At 37.9% G+C, this 25,042-nt stretch overlaps 2 protein-coding genes across 2 annotated transcripts in view; one reads left to right on the top strand and one right to left on the bottom strand.

Annotated features, from left to right (window-relative positions):
* Nucleotides 1–21,071, bottom strand: part of LOC107743194 (histone-lysine N-methyltransferase ASH1L-like) — a 30,143-nt gene extending 9,072 nt beyond the window's left edge. The window contains exons 1-9 of the mRNA XM_016556336.1: nucleotides 20,783–21,071; nucleotides 16,004–16,689; nucleotides 11,454–14,058; nucleotides 10,057–10,965; nucleotides 4,034–4,712; nucleotides 3,815–3,909; nucleotides 2,203–2,276; nucleotides 1,696–1,741; nucleotides 981–1,083 (exon numbers count right to left, since the gene is read on the bottom strand). Coding sequence (XP_016411822.1) covers nucleotides 981–1,083; nucleotides 1,696–1,741; nucleotides 2,203–2,276; nucleotides 3,815–3,909; nucleotides 4,034–4,712; nucleotides 10,057–10,965; nucleotides 11,454–14,058; nucleotides 16,004–16,510 — 5,018 coding nt within the window. The 5' untranslated portion in view covers nucleotides 16,511–16,689; nucleotides 20,783–21,071. The remainder of the gene's footprint in view (nucleotides 1–980; nucleotides 1,084–1,695; nucleotides 1,742–2,202; nucleotides 2,277–3,814; nucleotides 3,910–4,033; nucleotides 4,713–10,056; nucleotides 10,966–11,453; nucleotides 14,059–16,003; nucleotides 16,690–20,782) is intronic.
* Nucleotides 21,072–23,451: 2,380 nt separating this feature from the next.
* The window catches only part of LOC107743192 (28S ribosomal protein S29, mitochondrial-like), a 10,222-nt gene continuing 8,631 nt past the window's right edge, over nucleotides 23,452–25,042 (top strand). Inside the window, exons 1-3 of the mRNA XM_016556334.1 lie at nucleotides 23,452–23,626; nucleotides 23,923–23,964; nucleotides 24,077–24,202. Of these exons, the coding sequence (XP_016411820.1) occupies nucleotides 23,926–23,964; nucleotides 24,077–24,202 (165 nt within the window). The 5' untranslated portion in view covers nucleotides 23,452–23,626; nucleotides 23,923–23,925. The remainder of the gene's footprint in view (nucleotides 23,627–23,922; nucleotides 23,965–24,076; nucleotides 24,203–25,042) is intronic.

The raw sequence follows: 25,042 nt of genomic DNA, 5'->3' as shown, positions 1-25,042 counted from the left end.
GCCTGGGTTGCGTACGTATATGTGGGGCGGAGCTATCAAAATAGGGGCAAGACCCTTTTGGGGTAGGGGCGTGTTTGTTTTGGTGATTTCAAATATCAACATTGGCTACCAGAAATCACTTACTCTGCCTTTAAGGATGGCGTCAATATTGCCATATCAATTTCAGCCATTGCAGTGAAACTGTTATACAGTTGAATTTATTTATACCATAGTCCAGTGTTTCCCAAGCGACATATATATGCAAACTCATTCTCTACCAGAAGGAGGCGCTGTTGGAGTGGTAGAGATCAAGGTTTCCCCGGTAACGCTGTACACAAAGCAGCGCTCCGCTCAAAAAACGAGAAGGGTATAACTGCAGCCTGGAGATCTCCAAATGGGGGCGGGAACTCCAAAACGGGGTGGGAGCTCCAAAATAGGGCGTGGCTTCCTCCCATTGACAGACAGGCACATGACACGCATGCGCACTTTTTCCCCCAATCCCCTTCAGTGCAAACTCCGCCCCACAGCTGATTTTAAAGATTTTATTGGTTGTGTCAATTAAAGTGTAGATTTCCTACACTAAGCTACAAAAAATGCTAACCCCTAAACCTACCCCGAGTTCACGCCCCATTTTGGAGATCTCCGTTCTGCAGTTATATCTACTTGCAAAAAACACTGCTTTATCAGACATTACATGCAAGATTAAATGAAAATGACATCCAATTTTCTTTAGACAGTTGGTTTCCTTCAGAAATACAGTGAAAACAAACGCTGTAGTCCAAACGAGCCGTTCGTTGTAGTTCTTGAAAAGGGATTTTTTTAAAAACGAAATATCTCCCTTTGGAGTGGACTTTGAGATTTGTAAGTTTGAAGATCTTTTTTATGCCCAAACATACACACTACACACTGACTAACATTCAAAAAGTAAAAAAGCATAATAGGACCCCTTTAAATTCAGCAATAGATGGTGAATGTGCTCGTGTATGTGTGTGTTTATTTACCTATTAAGGCTGTCAGAAACGCAGTCATGAGTCACACTGAGCTTCTGATGTTTACAGGAACCGTCTTCGGTCTGAGTGCGAGACATTACATCAACAGATCCATCTCAAAGAGACAGAGCAAGAGACAAAGAAGAATATGTTTACACAATATTAACTGCTTCTACACACTTACTTCAGAGAACAAAGCCATTTTAAATGTAATATTACACAGTAGTCAGTGCCAGTAATCAAATTTGATTGGCCAAATGGCAGCTCAAGAGTTTTACAGTTTGTATTGATTAATTGTGTTTGCAGTGTTCCAGACGTATGGAAGCCCATTTGTGTCACATAAGAAAAAACATGCTTTGGAAAATCATGATGACATAAAAAATAATTATGAGAAAAAAAGTCAGCTTTATGAGATATTACGCCAAAATTATGAGATAAAATGCTAATAACTTTTATGTCATAATAATGACTTCTAATCTCATAATTTCAACTTTGTATCTCATAATTATGGTTTAGTATGTCATGATTTTGCCTTTTTATGACAATCACAATTTACCATAGTATGTTTTTTTTTCTTATGTGGCACATATGGGCATCCATACAGACTAAATGTGTGACTGAAATTGATAGTTTATTCCACAGAGTTGATTAGGCCTTACATACACAAACAAACACATGCAAATACACACACACCAGCTTACACAAATTAGCAGGTAAGTCTACTCACTGGATGGGGCCATCTTTAGTGGGGTCTTTCGTGACTTTTTAGGACGCTGTATTGGAACAGAGATTGTCACAATTATTGTATGACAGTGATAGAATGGAAATATTTGAAGGGATAATTCACTAAAAATTCAAATTTTCATCATTTACTAATCCTACTGTCATTCAAAACATTTAACAACCAATGACCCTTGACCCAATGATCATTTGTTCTCACATGTCTTGTTACCAATTGTGACAGATCATTTTTGAATGTGCAGGATAGTGAATGAAATTCAAGACCTACATTGAAGGATTTTCAGCTAATAATTTAGATTTAGACAAAGTTATCGCACATCATAACTTAGGTAGATTTTGTCTAATTAAGGTGTATTTAAGGAAAAGGGAAGTTTGACACAATTCCACCTTTTCTATAGAAGAATAAAGACATGAAGGTTTGGAATGACATGAGGGCCAACAAATAATGACAGACCATTCATGCTTTATGTTTTTTAAAGTAATCTAAAAATACCTTTTCCTTTGCACAGAGTCGATATATGTCATAGGGCAACTGAAAGTCAATCCGTTTCAGCCTCAGATACTTTCCTGTCACACACACATGAGTTATGAATGTATTGAAATTCAGTCACTACAGTCTTTATCGCTCCCTCTATTTTAAACTGTTCTGAGAGGTGTAAAAATTAAAGTTCACAATAAATTATGACATACAAATCTGCACACTTGAACTTAGCAAATAGAAAGATTGCAAATTCAAAAGTTGATGGGTTTGTAAGATTTTTTTTTAATGTTTTTGAAAGAAGTCTCTAATGCTCACCAAGGCTGTATTAATTTGATCAAAAATACAGTAAAAATAATAAGACCTTGAAATATTATGACAACATAAAAAAGGCAGCGGCTATTTGCACTAAGTGTAAATAGCATATTGATAAAAATGCTGCTATTTTCACTTAGTTGTGTTATATGTTAGCATATTTTCTTAGCGATAGATGCTATTTACACTAAGTGAAAATAGCAGCATTTTTATCAATATGCTATATACACTAAGTGCAAATAGCTATAGATTCTATTTACACTATGTTAAAATATCAGGATTTTCTGCTATTTATACTACTTATTGCAAATAGTGGCAATAATCTACACCTCAGTATTGTACATTATAAAAATGTACACAATAATAACGCATTGAGTGTAAATTATCATTTTAATTCTAATCATTAAATGGATGCCACTTATTGGGACAATAAAGTCCTCCCTACACCTACCCTAACCCTACCCGATGCTTTATTTTCAACTTTTTGATTATTTCCTTCATTATTTTTGAAAATGCCTTTCCGATGTGATATGACATTTGAAAAGGGAGAAAAAAAAGTTCAGCAAAAGGCAGATTCGAACCCGGGTCGATCACATCAAAAAGCACACACTTTACTATCTACGCCACTGGACTTAATATTTGTCAAATGTCTCAATCACACGTTGGTGGGCGGAGTTAGTGTAAATAGCCTCTGCCAACAAGGCGGGCTATTTGCACGTAGTGTAAATAGACACTCCGTATAAAATAACTGTTTTATATTTTTAATATATTTTATAATGTAATTCATTTCTGTGATGGCAAAGTCGAATGTTCAGTAGCCATTACTCCAGTGTCACACGATCCTTCAGAAATCATTCTATTATAGTGATTTGATACTAAAGTACCAGTGTTGAAAACTGACAAATTTGATAATTTCCATTTTTGTTTTTTAATCATAATTTGTTTTTAAATTGTTTAGATTAATCGTACTATCATGAAGGCTTAGCTCATTAATAATTAGGTAACCTGAATGTAAAGTTATCTAGAAATGTCAGCTCAATTTACTTATTATTATTTTTACTTATTATTCATTAGCAAAGTCATTGCCACGCCATGACATCATAACGAGTTTGCCAGATGCCCCTCCCACTTCAAATACCACTTGTATGACAGTCATGAGTCACACTTGATTCCTTTTAATCAATATAAATCAAGTTTGGACTTAATTCCAGCTCATTATTGACTGACAAAAATGATTTGTTCCCCTTTCAGTTCAACTTTTATAGTGACCTCCAAATAACCCCAATAAACACACACACATACACAAACTCACCTACGTGTATAGGTGCAGGAAGTAGACCATGCTCATGTTCTTCAGAATCATAGTCAAGGCAGTCTGTGTGTACTGGAGAGGACAGACTCGTGGGGCTGTGCAGAGTAAACAAACAGACAGAGGATTTATCAAGCTCTTTGTCGAGAGCTCTCTAAATAAAGGCTGCATTTAAACAAATATTCTTAATACTTGTTTATAAATATATAAGAGCTCACTCACTTCTCGCTTTTATACACGTCAGAGTAAAGCCCCGCCCACTCATATTTCTTTTCAGACCTCTTCTCTGATTGGCTGTTTACAGACACTGATGGATCCTGGGAAGGTGAGGATGTGTTGATGTGCGACTGTGAGGGCTCTTGGCTCAGACCTGTGTCTTCTACTTCATCTACCTGCGCTTCACTGCTCCTCGTTTCATCTCTTTCTTTCCTTCTTTTCTTTTTCTCATGTTGAGCCATGGACTCAATCGCATTGAGTACTGTGTAGTCATCTCTTTCCCCCTTTTTACGTTTCGCAGGAGACTCTGTGGCTTCATGATGTAAAGTTGTAGCAGGTAAAAGTGGAGAAAAGCACGGTGCAGGGGTTTTTCTTGGTCGACCTCGTCCTCTTCTCTTCACCTCACTTCCTGTGACCTCTTGACCTCTGGGAGTCTTTTTCTTGAGAGGCTTTTTGACATGTTTCAGTTTACGTTTGTTCGGCGTCGTATTTTTAGAATTATTTAAATGAGAAAGGCTGATTTTGGAGGTGGTACACGAGGAAAAAGGCCTGATATCGTTGCTCTGAAAGTGTGTTTTGCTGATGTTGGGTCTTTTCTCTCTTCCTCCTCTCTCTTGACGTTCATTAAGAGAGGGACTGGCAGAGAAGTGCTCAGAGAAGAGTGAACCGCCAGGCTGGAAGCTCTCTGAAACAGAAAGGTAAAGATGTGAGCAATCACCTGGGGGAAAAGGATGAGTTGCACCCACTGATGGCGACTTTAATTTGCACACAATGTCTGTGTTGTTTTAGAACCAGTTTCACCAAAGGAATTATGCAAATCAGGTAATACCCAAATGACCAAAAAAGCTGTTCTGAACTTAACTTCCATGATGCAATTCCCTAGGATTTCGACTTGGTTTTGAGTGCTAAGTTCCGAGTGCAGCACACTACAATCTGGCAAATTTTACAGGGACTGTACAGCATCACTGATTCGGCTCTTCAAAGCCGGCAGAATTTTGCACATAACATCTATAATGAGAGCCATTTACATAGAAAGGGGTTCCTGTGCAGGAAAAAAAAAAAGTAATATGTGCCTGGTCAAACTGAATTATAGATGGTAAGTGACTAAAGGCCCATGCACACTATAAAGATAACTATGATGATAACTGTATTTGCATCTACGCAAACCAATGTTAACACTGTTTATTTTTTATTCCTTAAGCATCATTCACTTTAAATGCTTGCACTCTTTACAGTTGGGTGCATTCTGTGTGGCTGTCAATGTTTTTATCATTCATCATCTTTCGAAGTGATTCTAACAATATCATTCTTCTGTCTCATTAACATTATAGCTATGGTATGGACTTTCCTATTCTCATAGAATTAGACTGATTGTTAAAACAATCGGGGGATGTGAGAGAAATACTAATATTTTAAACTTTTTAAACTGTCAACTCTCTGGCCAACTGTCATACATGTATTTATGAGTTCACAGTATATGTCAACACATTGTAAAGTAAATCGTCACTTCTCACACGAGTTTCACATGACAGTTGGCTAGAAGCAATGCTTTATAATTAAAAAAAATTAAAATATTAGTATGCCTCACACACACACACACACACACCTATCGTTTCGATTCAGAAGATATTGATTCAACAACTGGGGTCGTATAGATTACTGTTGTGTTTGTTTTGCATGGTTTTTAACAGTTCAGGGTTCCATCCACTTGGACTCACAGATATCATATATACAATTCATATAATTTTAAAGTAATCAGACATTAAATATAAAACAGAAAAATAACTGGTCCCACTTTATATTAGGTGGCCTTAACTACTATGTACTTACATCAAAAAATATGTACAATGCACTTATTGTGTTCATACTATATCGCAAAACACTTGCTGCTATTGAGGTGGGATATGGGTAAGATTAGAGACAGGTTTGGGGCTATGGGTAGGTTTAAGGGTGGGTTAAGGTGTAAGGGATGGGTCAACAGTGTAACTATAAATGTAATTACAGAAATGTATTACAGATGTAATTACATGCAGGTATTTTTTTTAAATATAAGCACAATGTAAAACATGTATGTACACAATAAGTGCATTGTATCAAATGATTAATTTAAATGTAAGTACATAGTAGTTAGGGCCACCGAATATAAAGTGGGACCAAATAACTATTTCAATAAAATGAATATCTTTCTTTTTTAATTGTGTTACTGCTCTGGGTTATGGCACATATAGGGCACAGCCACAGTTTGGGAGCCACTAATTTAGTGCATTCACCCCCCAGTGTTCAATCAAGTTCTGATTTTGTCCGGTCTGCCCACATCCCCACTGCAAAATGATATTTCCATTGCGATACCAAGCAAGAAAGTTTGAACAACCTTGGACACCGTCTTAACACAGCCTACACAGGAACTATAATTACAATTATACCACAATGATTGCAATTACTGTTGGTACAAATGACAATTACAGTGATGGAATGAAAGGAAGGAAAGTTTCTTTCCTGTTTCTGAAGAAGAGCAAAACTAAGTCATCATCATGAAGCGTCGTTCTAACTAAACCAATACTAAAACATGGAGAACCTGTGAGACAGCACTATTGCTCATGAAAGAGTTGATGTTTTTGAGAAGTAACTACTGTAATCCTGACCGTGGGAATTATACTGCCAGTATTCACTCCTTTACGGCAAATTCCACTCTCCTCCACCAGTACTGCTAGTTTAGATACAACACTAAATCAATTTCACAGAGCTCAACTGGAGTGCATTCCACAGCAAGACATACCCTGAGTCCCCAGCACAGAGATCGTGAGATGAAGACAGGGTGTGTGCTTGAACAGACTTTACTAGAGTGATAAAATCTCACATTTGACAGTATATAAGGACAGGCAGTGAGGATAAAGGCTGTATAATACAATTAACATCACATTCCTGTTATTCCTCTAAAAACTCTCTGAGAGACAGAAAGGAAGGAAGAAAGAAAGTAAAAAAAAGACAAGGGAGAAAAAAAGAAAGAAAATGGCCTATGTAGTTGTATCCACAAGCATCTACAAAGGAGCTGTTTCTGGTCTCTGGATGACAGCCAAATCTAGACTACAAAAAACGTCCGTCATCTCTAAATGGAAGTGTGAGGACACATTAACGTCTGATATATCAGATATACTCAGTTTTAATAACATTTTTAGGCAGAGTAAATACACAAGAGTGGCATTTTTAGAGCACATCTGGCTCTGATTACAAAACGTGTTATTGCCATATATTTGCTTTCACTTACAAAAACATTCCTTCCTTTCCCCTATTCTTTCTGTCCATCATTTTTCACATTTCACTTGTAGATTTCCATGCTCAGATTTCGTCCTTTCCACTAGCATCACCACATTTCCTTACCGCTGCTGAATGTCTGCTTTTTCTCATTCACCCGTTCCAAATCAAACAGACCGTTTTGGCCACAGGCTGACAGAAGGTCTATGGCAGAGTCTAAAATGGAAATTCTTTGGCAGGAACATGACAGAATAAGCATATAATTCATAATGGTTAAATGTATAGCAGAAATATGGGTGGTTCCTAGGCCTGTCGCAGCTAGTTCACATTTAAAAAATGCTTCTACAAACAAAGTTTAATCTGAAGATATGGCCTTGTCTAGGGATCTGTGCCTTTGTGCATACAGACATCTGACTGCTGAGTAGTGATTGTGTTTTTCAGCAATAGTGTGCACCCTTCATTTACAGAGAAAAGAAGGTCCGGGAAAAATCTGTAGATGGAAAAATCTCCATAAAAGTGCACTTTTCTTTTTTTTGTACTTGTTACTTTTGCACTTTTTGTTTCTTTACTACTTATTCAAGTTTTTTAAGGTATCTAATATTTTGATACTTAATTTCCATGATCTAAATATTCTTAAGAATTCAAAGTTTGTTGTCATTTGAAAGTGTGTTGGCCTTCTTGCATTATTTTGCTTTTATATTACGATTATATATTCAGTGGCCTAAAATGGTCTTTCAGTGGCATAAAATGGTCTTTAAAATGACAATAATATCGCTTATCGCAATTATTTCTGGGGCAATATATCGCACAACCAAAGGTTGTTATCGTGACAGGCCTAGTGGTTCCCATTTACAGAAATACTCAAATGTCAACTACTAAGATTAAAGCATGTGTTTACTTATAAATACGCACTTTCATACCTCACTGAAATGTAAAAGCTGAATCCATGCCAACTGAAAATACAGAGTCAGCATGACAGAAAAAGAACTAGTGTGAACTACTGCTCAGTTATACAGACATGGAAATCCCTGTAGTACTTGTTTAGGCATTTATATCCACAAAGTTAACTTTGTTGATTTTGTGTGCTAGACTAGTGAGTGAAATTAAACAAAAGCAAAGTGGTTCTAATGAGGCATTTCATTCCCTAAACCTAAAATCTAAGATTATGTTTATGGAAATGTTAACACTATTCTTTTACTTCCTTGCAAGAACTGGTATTTCCTTAAGGAAATCAGCAAAAACAAATCTTTTATTTGTTGAGAATTAACAGACAGGAGTGGCATGGACTTCTGAAACGAGAAGGAAAACCCCTCTCTGGGTTTGGGTTTTTAGTACTATGGAAATTCATGATCCCAATTCATATTTCCTTTAGGAACTATCATCAAGCAACCAGTGACATAATACTTGTTACTCACAAACCATCATTTCAAGTTAACTTCGATTCGGATGTGACCGAAAGTGGAGATGTCTAAGTAAATGAGCTTTTAACTTTGTAATTAGCTCATCGATTTGCATTAGTTTGACTCATTGAGTCCAGACGATGTGAACATGATAGGTGGGCACTATTGCATAAACAGGGTAATTAGCCAATCATAGTCATGATAATGATAATGGTAAGCAGGAATCATCCAATTGACAAGGTTATCAGTCAATCACAGTGACATGAAGGCATCGCTTCCTCATGGGACATTTTGCCTGTATTTTGCACATTCACAACACCTCAATGATGTGAACAAGGACTGTTGCACTCTGAAGGCTGTTGGAAAATGTTGCTTTAGATAAATGAATGCTACTTTCTCTAACAATTTTTTTTGTGTCGGCCTCTTCCTCTGAGAAAGAGCCCCTGATGGGCAGGTATACTTAATAAACAGTAAAAGCTGCATGCACAAAGACAAGCAGACACCACACACTACGCAACACCAAATGTCCCTGTCTTCCTGCTGTGAGAAGTTCTTGCATGCTGGTGTTTATTTCTTACCATATGTTTTCAGGAATGCTAATTAGCCAAATATGCATTTATTTTGATTCTAAAGGTGTGTGTTTCCAGAGAAAAAGACTTAAGCATTGATTCACACTTGGTTTCATGTCAAAGAGCCAAAATACAAATATCTGTGGTATAAACAAATATCAAATTCTATTCAACTTGGCAATAAATCACATTTTCCACTGGTGCTACTGTGAGCCACAGTTACATGATAGTATGCGATAACATACATAGAGACATTAAATACATACACAGGTTTTGCAGTTCCCTCACACATCACTACATCTAAAACTATCTAAGAGTACATAAGACAAAACAAGAACATAATGATAGCAACATTGATGCCAGAATACCACATAATGCGTACAGCTAATGCGTAACAATATTTACACACAAGAGAGACCATATACCTCTCAGTGGACTTCTTAGCACATTCCCTGCCAAGGAAAATCTGTGTAGCCAATTACATGCAGAGCAAAATCAAGCTCCATTTTGGTACCCAACTAGTAAAACAGTGGGAGATAAATAAGACCATAGACTCTCAATCCTGTAATAAAACAGTCTTGTTTCACTGTTTAAAGTCTGTAATTATTTGTACAAGCATTCCAAGCATTTTCTCACCTAGTTAATAGGAACAAAAGGATACTGAATGTTAAATGAACCTTTCAATGCCAAACATTGAAAATTACTTTTAGATTGTACCCTTTAAATATAATATCTTCTGTAGAATGTCACCTGAGCAGTGGCAGTTGTTTGTTACATGCAAACAAAAAATAATCTCATGCCATCTCACCTGATGTTCTTATGCCTCCAGCTGAGCAATCGTTCATCAATGAGCTTCCAGGTCTCATTAAGTTCCTTGAAGCAGACTGAACTTCACCAATCCTCCTTTGAGCTGTCATTCCACTGTACGCGCTACTAGCAAGATTGGGGTTCCTCAGGAAAGAATGATGGTGGATGGCTCTGTCTACTAGGGGAGGTGATGGTAAGTCATCATCACCTTCATCATCGTCCTCCTGGTACCCCGACCCAGCTCCTTGGTTTAAAACCCTGTTCCCCGGCTCTACCTGAGTGCTCTCTCTCCACCTCCATGGCTGCTGATGCTCTGCCCACCTAACTTTTGATACCGGTCTCAGATGTGAAGGTCCTATACAAGAAAGTGGTGAAGTTTTGTGTTTGTCTGCTTGTTTTGAGGGTGTTGAGGAACAGCAGGGGGGATTTGAGGGCGTACCCCTTCTGAAATGGTCTTTTCTGAGCTTACTTTGCCCTAGTAAACCCTCTATTCCTTCTCTTTCTCCAAGTCTATCATCCACAAACCTTTTATCTCTAGCCTGCTCTCTGTTGTCTTCTCTTTGCCAGCTATTTCTACTGAACCAGTCACTAGGGGAATGAGATGTTACATTAGCGTACGTCCCCTGTGGCTTCCCGCCACAAAGTAGAGAGTCACGTCTCAGAAACTTGTGCTTCTTTTTATGGAACTTTGATGGGCTTAAAATGGGATTTTTGGAGTAGGGGTGCACATAAGAGGGTAAAAAGGGCGACGAAGGGTATATAGTTGCAGATGGAGGGTATCCCCTATAAAGTCCAAAACCAAATGAATTGTTAGAGAGTGGCATTTTGTATGGTGTATGGTAACAACTGCCTCCTGACAGTGGAAAGCCAAGTTTGTGCACTACCGGGCAATGTGTGACAATATGTTCACCTGGTTGAGAGGGACACCCATTGTTCCTCTTAAAATCTGCCATTCCAACATAATGCAGAGAGTCACGAGAAAATTCTGACTGAGGGGAGTAGTAACCACTGAAGTTGATTTGAAACATGGTTGGATGATGAAGGTTTTGTGGTAGACACTGAAGAACGTGAGGATGAGCTTTTAATGAGATGTTACATTAGCGTACGTCCCCTGTGGCTTCCCGCCACAAAGTAGAGAGTCACGTCTCAGAAACTTGTGCTTCTTTTTATGGAACTTTGATGGGCTTAAAATGGGATTTTTGGAGTAGGGGTGCACATAAGAGGGTAAAAAGGGCGACGAAGGGTATATAGTTGCAGATGGAGGGTATCCCCTATAAAGTCCAAAACCAAATGAATTGTTAGAGAGTGGCATTTTGTATGGTGTATGGTAACAACTGCCTCCTGACAGTGGAAAGCCAAGTTTGTGCACTACCGGGCAATGTGTGACAATATGTTCACCTGGTTGAGAGGGACACCCATTGTTCCTCTTAAAATCTGCCATTCCAACATAATGCAGAGAGTCACGAGAAAATTCTGACTGAGGGGAGTAGTAACCACTGAAGTTGATTTGAAACATGGTTGGATGATGAAGGTTTTGTGGTAGACACTGAAGAACGTGAGGATGAGCTTTTCCTTTCCCACTCTTCCTTCCAGATTTTGCTTCATCCCCACACCCTCGTGATGAGATATGATGCACAATACGAATCTCACTAAATCTGACCACTAACTCCTCAATTTCTGCCAGGAAGGCTGGGTCTTGCCTTTTAGCCCTGAGTTGAAGATACTTCTTCTTACATTTGTGTTTATGTCCCCTAATCTCATCATGGCTGAAGCAATTATGACCTTTTCTATGGCACTTGTATTTGAGTCTTTCTTTCTCCATCAATACTGATCGTCCAAGGTGTGTAGTTCTGCGGTCTTGAATCCTTACAGAGCCTAACTGGGATGTGGCTGAAGGGCGTGGTGCAGATTGCGAGGAGGAATGAGGTTTTGATTTTTCTTCGTGCATTGCTTTAACCTTTTGGGAACTGGTTACCTTTGGAGCATAATGTTGATCATATTCACGGTTGCCAAGATGAAGCTTTCTTCGGAAAGAACTAAGAGTGGGCGAAGGGGACTCAAGATGTTTAAATGAATAGGGAGAACTGCACAAAGGAGACTGGCCATCAAATGAATGACTATGTTCACCAGAGGTGGACCAAGAGTTCAACTGATTAGAAGACTCTGTCAAGACTTGCTGAGACTTTTGACCCAGAACTTGTTCAGAGTCTTGATCAGAAGTTTCTCTTTGAGCTTTAGGTTTACGACCTCTCCTTTTTCCTATGTAGATAGTCCCACGTTTGCTGATATTAATTTGTGGACCAAGTTTTCCCCCAAAAGAGGTAACAAGTGAGGATAAAGAGTGTGTTCCATCTGAAACTGAACAATCAGCATCACCTTCATTGTCTTTCTGAGCAAAATCTGATTTGTTACTTTGGCTTTGCCCTGAAAGGAACTGTGTGAGTACCTTATCCTTCTTCTTCACCCTCATCCTATTGATATTTGTGATTACTGTCTTCATTATCAACCTGTTTCGTTTGCGGCTGATCTGAGCATCTCTAGCTTTAGACAAGGAGGGTTTGAGTTTTCCTACAGCACCCCTCTTCCCTGATGCTGAGTCTAGTGATTTAGATCTCTTTTTCTGGACAGAGGTGGAACATTTGGGTTGACCTATTGTTTTGGGAGCTGGCTTTGGGAGTTTCAGGCCATTCTCTGGATCAGGGACATTTGCATGTTCAAGTATGGGGAATTTAGTAGAGGACTTTTGAGACTTACTTTTCTGAGGAGTCTCTTCCAACCTGGCCATTTTTGGACGACCCCTTTTCTTAGGAGGGGGCTCAAAGGAAAAGGTTTCTGATCTAGGTGATGAATTTTGCAGTTGTTTAGATTTAGAAGGTTGTCCAACTTGTCTTGATTTACCCTGCTGTGTTGACAATGCCTTTGATGACTTAATGGAAGGAATTATTTTAAGGTTTGATTTTTGTGGAATCTTTTTACAGGCAGTGGAACTAACATTAGCAGTATTCAACAGCTCCAGCTTCTCACCCTGATTTTCCATCTTAGTCATCTGAACAGCTTTTTGTTTCTTCTGTGACATGATGTTTTGTTTGGGATGTGAAGGTGGCTCATCACTTGGAACGGAACTGTTAAACTGAGAATCTGCACACCCAGGGGGTTGAGAGGAACACTGGAGATCTTCGTCCTGGTTTGCACTATGCTTAGATCTTTTCTTATTCTTGTCAATGATATGCCCCACCCTGCTGCCATCTTTTGGCTGGACAGCAACAGCTTGAGCAGGTTCCACAGTCATCTTTCTGGTGTCATCTATAACTTCACTTGCAGTATACTTCTTATTCCTTCCTCTGCTGTCCAGTAACTCTGGCGTACAAGTGCTGTTCTCAGGAGTTGCTGATTCGGCAGATTTATCTGAAGCAGTAAGGAGTAATGGTGTCTTGATAGAGGGACTTTGCTGATGCAATAAACCCTTTTCCTTACTCCTACTGTTAGTTATGGCGTTACTCATGTTTTTGGAACATGCAGAATCTCCATCTTCTTTCTCTTTTGCATTTAAAACCTTGTAAACATTACTTTCTCTGATTCTAGTTTTTTTTGGAGGGCAGGGAGCTTGCTTTACTAAATTCTCACTACATGATATTGGAAGTGATGTGCTTTCACTGTCATTTTCAATATTGGAAGAGTACTGCTGAGATGTCTGAGCATTCATATCATTTGAACCATGTGAACTGAGGGAGGAGGTAATTGATTCTCCAGTTAGGAGATATTCACCCTTTTCTTTTTGAGCATTTAAAACTTGGGTGCTGTCTGGTGGACTGGAGTTCTGTTGTAATAAGGAAGGTGGAGAAGGGGCAGCTGGAGGTGAATATGTCTGCTTCAGCAAGGTAGAGGACGTTATTCTATCTGAAAGTGGTACTTTGCTATCTGTCTGTGGTTGAACTGCATACGAAGGTCCATCTGATGTTAATAATGACTTTGAGTCAGTCTTCCTCAAATGCTTTGATGGAGCCTGTTGGAAGAGAGGACATGTGCTGACCAGAATTCATCAGGAAATGTTTGAAGATATTCAGTCATTGAGGTCACTCAAGGATATCCGGTAAAATTAAAGGGATAGTTCACCCAAAAATGAACATTAGCCCATTATTTACTCACCCTCAAGCCATCCTAGGCGTATATGACTTCCTTCTTTCAGATGAATCCAATAGGAGTTATATTAAAAATTGACTTTGATCTTTCAAGCTGTTTAATGGCAGTCAGAGGGTGTTGTAGTTCATCAGTCCAAAAGAAGTTAAATAAAACACATCCATCCATAATAAAAAGTGCCTCACACCGCTCCGGGGGGTGAACAAAGGCCTCCTGTAGCGAATCGATGCGTTTTTGTAAGAAAAATATCCATATTCAAAACGTAATATCACTTTAATCTAGCTTGCGCCAACAGTTGTACACGGAAGCAGCTCCGGGAGGATGGCGTAAGATGTCGGCGTTGCGCATGCACCTGTGAGTCTCGTGAAAACCAACGTTTGTTTACAGGAGCAAAGGAAGCAAAGTTTCCTTACTTTAGCAAAGGAAAACCAGTCTCCTCTTGGCTTATATCGAAATCCTCCGACATTCTTCTTTACACATCTTTGTTTTGTACTTCTAATTCGTGACCGTTGTTTTGTTTCTCTCCCCTGCGCTTCTGCGTTCGTCACTTCTGAGCGGCGCATGTGCAACACCGACGTCCTATGTCATCCGCCCAGAGCTGCTTCCGTGCACAACAGTGAGCGCAAGCTAGATTAAATTGATTATTACGTTTTGAATATGGATATTTTTCTTACAAAAACGTTTTTATTATAAATGATAATTTTAAATGTTCATTTTTTATGTGCACTTTACAAATGAATCAAATTTAAGCACAAACATTTAGCCATTAATGATGATTTAACTTGCTCCGGCCTGACAGGGCATCACAGTATGGTAAGGGGTGTAACATTTCCGTCTCACGCTTGAGTTATTCAGCCAATCACAACGCACTGGATAGCTGGCCAATCAGAGCACACCTCGCTTTTTTAGAACGATGAGCTTTGTAAAAATCGACGCGTTTCAGAAAGGCGGGGCATAGAGGAGAAACAATAATGTACATTATATGGAAAATAATGTGTTTTTTAAACCTTAAACCGCATAAACACATTGCATTACACCAAATACACAAAATAATGTTCTTTTTAGCAACGTCATATGACCCCTTTAATATAACTCCGATTGGATTCATCTGAAAGAAGGAAGTCATATATGCCTTGGATGGCTTGAGGGTGAGTAATTCATGGGCTAATTTTCATTTTTGGGTGAACTAACCCTTTAAATCAAAGGCAGTCTGGAGTAGCTATACATTTGAGGAAATCTGACAGGCTTCATTAGATGATGGCTCTGACAGGCTTGGACTTAATTTCACAAACATTTTAAAATAACACGCCACTAAGAGTCATGGTAAATATTAAATAAGGTTTTTATTTTATTGTTTTATTTTATTTATTATTCTTTTTGTGTAACCACTACATGGTACTATGATCCAAGGATTTTAGAAGAATCTCATGGTACAGGACATTTGAGCAAAAATAAAACAAAGCTTTAGTCTTTCCAGTAACTGTTTGCTGGTCATAAGAACCGACAAAAATGAATAACAGAGTGCAGATGAAGGACTTCCAACTACATATTTTTCAGTGTACAAAAAGATAAGTGAGAATGACAATAACAAAGAGAACATAAGATCTGAGTGAGCAAAAAAAAAAAAACTGAGAAAGCATGTGACAAAATGAAGGGATGTAAAAATAGATAAAAAAATGTTAAACCACTGGTGGCTAAAAATGGCAAGATGCAGGCAGAAATAGTAACAATCATTTGCCACTATATTTTTAAACTAGAAATAAAGAAACAAACAATGAAAGCAATGAAGAAAATAACTTATAAAGTCTTACCTTTGTAGAGGCTGTAATGTCTGGTGTAGAGTCAGCTTTTTTGGATGAAGTGGGAAGTGGGACACTCAGCCTTGTGGATGCTTTTGGAGAAATGCAATCGTTCCTATCTTTTTTCTGAATCTCACGATGTGACTGCTTGGCTACTCTGATCTCAGAACTGGAGACTTCACCTCCACATGAACTATGACCATCTCCATGTGCAAGCCTCTGAGAGATTCTGATTGTGGGCCTGCATATGAAGTTCTCAAGGCTCTTTGGGGGCTTCTTTGTCCGTTTCGCTCCAACCCCTATTTTCATTCTCAAATTTCCATCTGACTGGTCAGACTTTGTATCTGTTAACTCCCCCGGACTAGGCTGCTGCTGCTGCTTAACTTCACTGGTAATACTCTTTGAGGAAGCTTCTGGTTCAGCCCCTTTGGTTTTTCTCATCCTCTTCCTGTCTTCTGTCCTCTCATTTTGTTCTTCTTTCTCCAGTCTAGGTCTTGTCTTTTGCCTTTTCTTATCCATTTGAACTTTCAGAGTAGCAGACGTGAATGGTAGAAGTACTTTGACGGTCAAAGTTTTGTCAATAATTAATGTTCAGCTTATGAGAAAAGGTAACGTTATGTTTTTCAGTCTTATTTAATACTCTTCTATCATCTCACTTGACTTGAGAAATGAATAAGGTATTGGTACCATGGAAGGGGCTGTAAAAAGTAAAAAACAGGAAAGAGAAAACATTAGTCACAGTTTACTCACAGTGTATCACATAATATGACACAACATTAAAAAAATTTCATAGGAAAAAAAATCACCACATGGTGAGAAGATCAGATATGCAGACAGTACAACAGAAAATGCCACACATTTCAACATTTACCCAGATCAAAACACATAGCCTATCTTGCTCAAAAAGCCTGCAACTTTACACTCAACTGTCCAGTTACCTGAGCTATTGCTGTGACTGACTAGTTCAAATACTTAGTGCTCAATTTAGAGGCATGGATTATCAAAGCATGTGCAGCTGGCTCTGAACATGCAGATTCAGATGCTAATGGAATCTGTTATTGAGTAGCTGACATGAAATACTTTTAGAAAGTAGACGTCCTGTAGTCTTTAAAACAAAATTCATTTGTCACGATGCAAGATTACCAAACTAAAAAAGAATAAAATAAGAACTTATGAATAGAGGCATTATTTTGAATTAATCTGTTCAGCATTTGTAGATGCTTTCAGCTATGTTTGATTGCATCCAAATACAAAAATGTGTACTGTCCTATAAAATATATATTTGCAAATTTAGCATTAAACTATGATTTAGAAAAAACTGAGACTAAAGGACACTAAATCTATTTAATTATCATTACTGTCAGAGATCTTACGATGTTACCAGCTTTATAGTCTACAGCTTTGGAGGTTCTCATCCGGGGTCAGGGCCCACTATAGGGGCCTTCAGCAAACTTCTAAGGAGGCCGCAGGATGACTTAAAACTATTTAAAATAAGACAAAACAAGAATTAAAATCAGATAAAACAACTAAAATATGATAAAATGTTTTTCTTATTTTAATTTAACCCATTTTATTTTGTTTGAAGATTCAGGGTTGCCACAGTCTTGAAAATCCTGGATACATGACGTTTCTAGACCTGGAAATGTCATATAAATGAATAAAATCTTAAAACTCTAGGGGCATTTTTATTATGAATATAAATTTTTTTAATTATTCCAAGCTCTAAAATATTTTATCAGGTGAAGTTGTGATTAGGTTATCCTTTTATCTGTACCCTGTAAAATACAAACTGGAAAAGTCATACAAATTCATTGGTTAAAAAGAGTAGAAACCCTGAAGAATATTGAGGGCTACTAAAACTGTTAAATTCTGCCATTTAAATTACAGAAACTAGGAGTCTCTGGCATTCCAATATTGTTTTGGACAATTGGAGGCCTTGGAGTCAAAAAGGTTGAGAACCACTGATGTATGGTCAATCATTAGATTACATGAAAATAATACATGAAAATGTTAATAATCTTAAAGGAAATGGCTGACTGTTCTAGTTGTTAAATCCATGCCGTTAATAAAAATGAGATTTTATGCATCAACTAACCTACTGCTACAACTTTGACAATACTTTTCAACTGGAACCTGAAGAGGAAACCTTTTATTTTTAATGTAGAAGTGAGGAATGTCTTGTTACTACTTTTAACTCAGTCGAAATGCAATAATCTCTCGGCTCCCCGAAGATATGCACATTTTCAGCTTGATTGTGGCTTCTCCATTTGTTGCCCTGTCGGAACAGTTCAGAATATTTCCAAATTTGGTGTTATGGAAGGGCAGCATGGTCTCATGCGTCATCGTAAGATGAAGACTTCATCTTTAAAAAAATCCAGATAGCTTTATCTAACAAAGTTTAGTTCTTTAATATACAGAATCAATTACAATTTAAACTCTAAAGGAAACTTTACAGTAACTGTGAAGAGAATTTGGTTAGCCAGGTAGTGTCTACTTTCAAGTTAACTCTTAATCTACAATACAAATCTTTTAACCTAAATGATACGGTACATGAAGAGCATGATACATCTTAATCTCCTATAGACCAGTTCCCTCGGGACATACCCACATAAAAATCCCCAGCAACTGGGAAAAGCTGGCTGAAACTCTGTTTTGAGTTGTCTGAAAGGCAGGTGCTTTCCCACACGGAGTGAGGTCATTCTATGGAAGATTCCTCAAGATGACCTCAGTGCTTTAACTTGCACAGGGGACCCATAAAATCCAGCGGCTGACCTCCAGGCTGCAGGGAGGAACACGCTAATAAAGCCCAGCATCGGTAGCCCGAGCCATCTGAGGGTTGTTGACTGGACTCTGTCAAAGCACTTCCAATATCAAACTTTCTATCCACTTGTACAATCTCGCCTAACCAAGGTAAAGTTTCCCACCCTGATCTCCCATCTTGAATCATTTTGTGAAGTGCTTTAGCGAGCGTTTCTAGCTAGTAAAAGTAACACCCACTGCAGGCTCTTTCAGTCTTTGCTAATTCTTATAAAGAAGACAAAATCCAGCAGCGTTTCACTTGCTGAGCGCAATCTTCTCAGCTCCTCCTTTAGGATTTGGTGCTAAGAAAACAATCCCAATGGAACGCTTGAAAAGAAAAATGGCCCGAGGAGAGGAGAGAGAGCAAAGTACAATGATGTGTGTGTGTGAAGAGGGAGCTCTGTGGCTATTAGTAGCACAGTTCAGACGCAAAGTGAGAAGGACGTTTGAGGGTCTTTCTCTCCCTGGGACATGAGCCTACTTTTCAACCTTTACCATAATTATTCATTTTCTTGTACTGCTTCAATGTTCCCTCCATCTGCAGGTTTTTATCCCACCATTCTCTGCCTTTTTCCTGTCCTTCCATTTCATTTACTTTTGTTCATAATTTTTCCTTTCGGTATATAATTAGCTCTCTCTTTTAAAATATATCTCTAAAGCATTTTCAAAGCAGACCACACTAAGCGGTTAAATAATTCACTGTTTCCCTGTAAATCAAAACAATATGCTCTTCCTTAAAAATCTGTTTTGGTGTTGCTGATACACATGAAAATCTACTAAACGAAAATCACTGTTCCCATCATCGAGAAATAATTAGCATTTTCCTTTCCCCAAACTGTCTTCAGTGTCAGATTTATTGATCTTTACCCAATGTATTCTCAATCCAACCCTTCAGCGTCAAGTGCAATGAGTCTCCAGAAAGTTATTAGGTTTCACTATGTTTCAGTTTGTGTATGTTATCTCATTACAAACGGTTATCTTATACTGTTCAACCCAATGGGGTCTTCTGTCCTCTTATGTATGTCAAGACAACAATACACAGGTTAACACCAGCTTTTGTCAGTTAAGCAGACCTGTTAAGCTCTTCCTCTGTTTCACTTGTCAAGCAGATTCAGTCAAATATTGTTAATCGGTGCAATGTGAAAGTAGCATAGGCTACAGTAGTCTGAAGTGCATTAAAGTAGCAAAACAAGATGACATCACTGAGTACCCTTCATTCATCAAAGCTTTTCTCCCTCACAAGATTTAAGGCTTCTCTGGGCAAACTAAGAGAATTGACCGTGATTTGCCCGCAAATCCATCTGACAAATGTGAAAATACAAAAGGGATAAAGCTGTTTCAATTCTACAGGCTCCTCTGTGACCTAGATATAGCCGGGTGCTCCAAAAATAGCAGAAAACGAGAGCATTATATGAAAATATGACAGAGATATGGGCGAATAATTAGGAGTCCATGACCATAATGCTTTAGTTGGCTCGAGCAGACAAGCACAGCATGCCAATGCAGAGTGAATACGACTTGATTGATGGGACATAACAAGTATGTAATAAGTTACAGTTCCCCTCGCTATAGATAGAATAGAATTTGAAGAAACAGTGTTTCCAGTGAAAAGTCAATACGATCCTGTTATCTACAGCGCGAAGGCAGAATCTATATAAAGTTGTCGGGGAAAGTGTCAAAAATAGAATAGGGAGGCCGCGACCCAGGTTTCCGATCTATTATCGCATATTTTGAGATGTTTACTTGTATTATTATTTGAATAGCTCACATAGTATAAGCGATACCGCACGCGCTTATGTTTACGATAAAAAGTGTCGTTGCGTATTCATGCGCTAGGGCCCAACAGATGAATGTCCCGTTTCAAATTACATTTTTATTAAGCAACGGGAGTAGCCTACTACACTCCGAAAATTAGCTGTAAAACTCGTCGGAGATCTGAAAAAACAACAACAAGCATTTCCAAACTGCTTCACGAAATGAAAAATGACTTACCCGAGCTGCAAAGAGAGGACGTATCGCAAGAAAAGGAGCAGCTAATTTACAAGTGTGCGCAACGAGCTGAAACGATAAATGGAGGGATGTTGCGTGTCCATTGCGCGAAGCGAAGGACCCATGAAGATGAACATTGTGCAACACCACACGATACCCACGTCCCCCCTTCTTCTTCTCTTCGCCCCCCTGTTTCTATCTGTCTCTTGCGCAGTTGTTTTACATCAAAAGCATGGTCGTACATTGTGTACCCAATAGCCACAACCCAAGTTCACCGATGAGGGGAGACGGAGGAGAGGAATGACCATGCTGTGTATGTTCGGTTACTGAGCTGATGCCTGCAACTTGAGCTAAATTTACCCACCAATAACGCAAGAAAAGAGAAATGTAAACAGACTCGCGCATTTATCACCCTAGCGGATGCTGTTTTATCGACACCATCAAAGAGAGGATCAAAGCAGTGATAATCATTACAATCTAGCATGTGTGTGTTAGAAAATGATATTGAATAATCTAACCCGAGATGGCCGACTTTGAAATGATGAGCAATGATGTAATTGAATTGTGGGCCAACCTGCGTCGTTCGGTTTAAAGATAATAGCCTACGTTATTATTTAACGAGGTGTTAATATTTTGTCATTTATCAATAATTGACATTTGATTTAATATTATGCACGCAAATCATCACTATCTGGAAATCTCGTGAATAGACGTTTGGTTCTTAAATTACTGATGCGATCTATTGACAACACCTATTTTTTGTTTTTCTTTAGGCTACTTGTATTACGTATTATGTATTACAACATGGAACATAATAGCCTATTAAACGGCATAACTGCGCGCTTACTACGAGTGACCTATAGGTGATGGTGAAAACACTACAGTTCATATCTAGGCTATATACTGACAAGCTGTAAAATAATCTTAAATATATGCAAGTTATGTAATGTACATGTTAGACTAAGAGGTAGGAATTAAATTCATAATACACAACAATGATCTACCAAATCTGAAATAGATTTTCAATGAAGAGCATAGCTCAATAGCAGGTTCAATTTATACTTTATGTATCAACAAATTCTTAATTATTAGCCAGGTTTGGGTGAGTCTCAGCTGAAACTCAGAGTAGGAAGCATTTCATGTTTCAGAGGAAAGACTTCGTGATGATTTACAGAGGGTGCTATATTTAGATTACAACCATGTTGTGAATTATATTTATCATTTCTCTCTTTGGGAGTCTACAATACTTGGATAATGCCATGTGTTAGCATTCCCATTCATCTCAGTCCTATATTTTATTGAGTTCCAAAAATACAAAACAAAGTTCTCATTGACATTTAACAAATAAACACAAATAAGGTAACAGCATAAAAATAAAATTAAATGGAATCACAAGCATATTAAAAATGACAGATTTTTTTTTCTTTTTGAAAAGTTTATATATTCAAAATACATGAGCAAATTAGGAAATGAGCTGGAAATGAGAGGAAATGGGGTTTCGAGTTACACTTGCTCTGACAAATATTACATTTTCCTATTAACAAAAAAGCAGATCAGTAATATACTTTGTTTCAAACGTCGACTTAGAGTAAAGTAAAAGTGATGATAGGTTGATTTCTTTGGTTGAGGTTCATTGATTTCTGAACAAAAAATTAACTCTTGTGGATACATTTTCAGTGGAAGTTGTTTACCTGCTGTATTTGGAGACTGCCATCTTTGCTCTGAAAATACTCCTAAAGTCACTTTACAGGTTTTGCAACACATAATGTTTCCCTCCTGAATAAATCAGTGTTTCTGGATGAATCAGTTGAATTAATGAAACAATGATTCATTCATAATGCACAAAAAGACAGTCAATTGACGCCACCTACTGGTAACTATAAGCCTAACTAAATAAAGGGTCACTAAACTGCAACACTAAAGCACAAATGGACAAAAATACAACTTAATTGTAAATCTTGCATAATGAAAATATAAAAACAAGTGATATTTACCTAATTATTTCGTTATTTTATACACTGTTGTCAGTCAATAGTGCAATATTGAAATGCACCTCAGGGGAGCATTTGCACTCCAACTATTTTATTTTATTTTATTTTTAATTGTTTATGTTTTTTTAACTTTGTAAATTGCTATATGTTTGTATCTTTGACACCAACAGGAGCATCTTTCCATATTTCGTTGTATACAATCACAATAAAGGCTTTCTATTTCCGTTTCGAACAACTTAATAGGGCAAAGCTGGAAATTATTTATTTATATCTTTGTTGATATATTATCGTAGTTTTAAATATGTAATAAGTTTTATGTAACTTAATTAAATTTAAAATGGGTCTAACTTAGAAAGAAAAAAATATCGAAGCTTACAAAGGCACTTACACAGTTTTGTCACACTATAGCACAAAAAGAAAATAATAATATATTAGTTTAAATCAACCCCGCTGGGTAAAAGATGCAAAAATATATATTTCCTCAGAATACACAGCTAACGTTACTTTTGAACGGTCGTCAATGGAGAAAGAGGAAGCATAACGGTATAGTTATCAACCATCAGAGGCTAACAGATCATGGTAATTACAGATATTACGTATACTGTATTAATTTAATTCACATAATTCATATCTGACGCTTACCAGCCAAACCTTGACAAACTTGGTCATACGTCTCCGTCATTTACGTGATGACGTACCTTCCGACGTCTTATGAAACAATGATGGCGACCTCCATGGGCCGTGGCTCGTGACAGTACGACCGTTCACATCAACCAGCAATCCGTGGTTATCGCGTTACATGTAACTCTTGATTGACAAGTTGGTTTCTTCGCATCTGTCGACTTTATTTCTAGAGGTCAGTTATTGTCTTATGGCGTTTTTTGTGCATCATGTTGTAGCCGCGTGCACTTTCATGCTTTCAGCCAGCATATCTCTCGCAAGGTGACAGACATCATGATCCCAGACACTCTCTCTGAGATTAACATTATAAAAAAGACATTTCCTTTAATTTAGGAAATATATCACTCTCCATAGATAGACACTTGCATAACCAGCTATTTGTTTAACAGTTTTAATATGAGCATAGAGTCAACCTGACTACATTAAGAGAACCTCTGGCCAAATGTACAAATTGCTTTGCTTTTGTTTCAGAACATGAATCTGCACAAACTGTCCTCGCGACTGTGCCCAACAGTAAGTGTCATTCACCTGCCATTTATGGTTTTATATTTATTATTCATAAAGTATATTTAAGTTAAGAACATTTAACAGGATATATCACTCATAATCATTATGTCATTATCAGGTAACACAGAAGTTCAGGCATCTCCACATCCAAAGCAGTGGCCAGCAGCTGGAGGCAGTTGCTATGGAAACAGAATCAACTGAACCAAATCCGCTGTCAGTCTTCAGAACTTCAGAGCAGTATCCTGTACGTAAGGGTGTGCGATATTGACAAAAAATAATATCTCAATATTTTCTTGGATTTTATCGATAACGATAATTAGACGATATTTTGCTGAGTGTGTTATTGTGCTGGTATCTTAAGGACTACCGTGGACAGCTGACTCCTAAAGGTCTTTATATTCTTCATATTCTGTGTGGTGGTCAGTTCACTCTGATAGAAATTAATCTTTTCCAATAAGTTTAAAGTGATTTTTACCTTTTATTGGCATTTTTACCTTTATAAAGCCTTTTTTCTAGAAGTGTGCATTATCTTTTGAGTCAAATTCTTACATTGAATCAGAGAATTAGAATATTAAGACATTTGGGCTGTTACCAAGCAAATTAAATCAGTATCAATAAAATTCATCTTTGCAATGCAGAGGAAACACAGAAGCTGCATCTGAAGTGGCATTTAGATGCATTTACACACTACTGTTTAGTGCAGAACATGAATGCATTTAACCTGCAATTACAAATGCATAAACAATGTTTTGATATATTAAAGGCACAATATGTAATTTTCGCCGCTAGAGGGCGCGTATTCAAAATAAATAAAGAGGCCCCGTGACTGAGTGTGGAATCATGGGAGCAGTAGTCTTCATCCCCACAGCCGATGCAATCCGACAGAACTCGGGCAGAAATCGTGTTCATGGATGAGCTAATGATTTATTAACGTAGTAGAATCAGGGTGGGTGAGGCTGAAAGCTGTCGAAGAGAAACGAGGCTGCTGAAAGAGCGTGACACACGGCTCGAAAGCAGCGGAGCTTTTATTATGCCACAGTCGACCGCTTCCGCTCCTTCCGGTCGTGCGTATGTGGGGGAAAAA

This window comes from Sinocyclocheilus rhinocerous, unplaced genomic scaffold (genome assembly GCF_001515625.1).
Source record: "Sinocyclocheilus rhinocerous isolate Xijiao unplaced genomic scaffold, SAMN03320098_v1.1 scaffold946, whole genome shotgun sequence".
NCBI lineage: Eukaryota > Metazoa > Chordata > Actinopteri > Cypriniformes > Cyprinidae > Sinocyclocheilus > Sinocyclocheilus rhinocerous.
The sequence above is the reverse complement of the archived record's forward strand: the minus strand, read 5'-3'. Positions and strand labels throughout refer to the sequence as shown.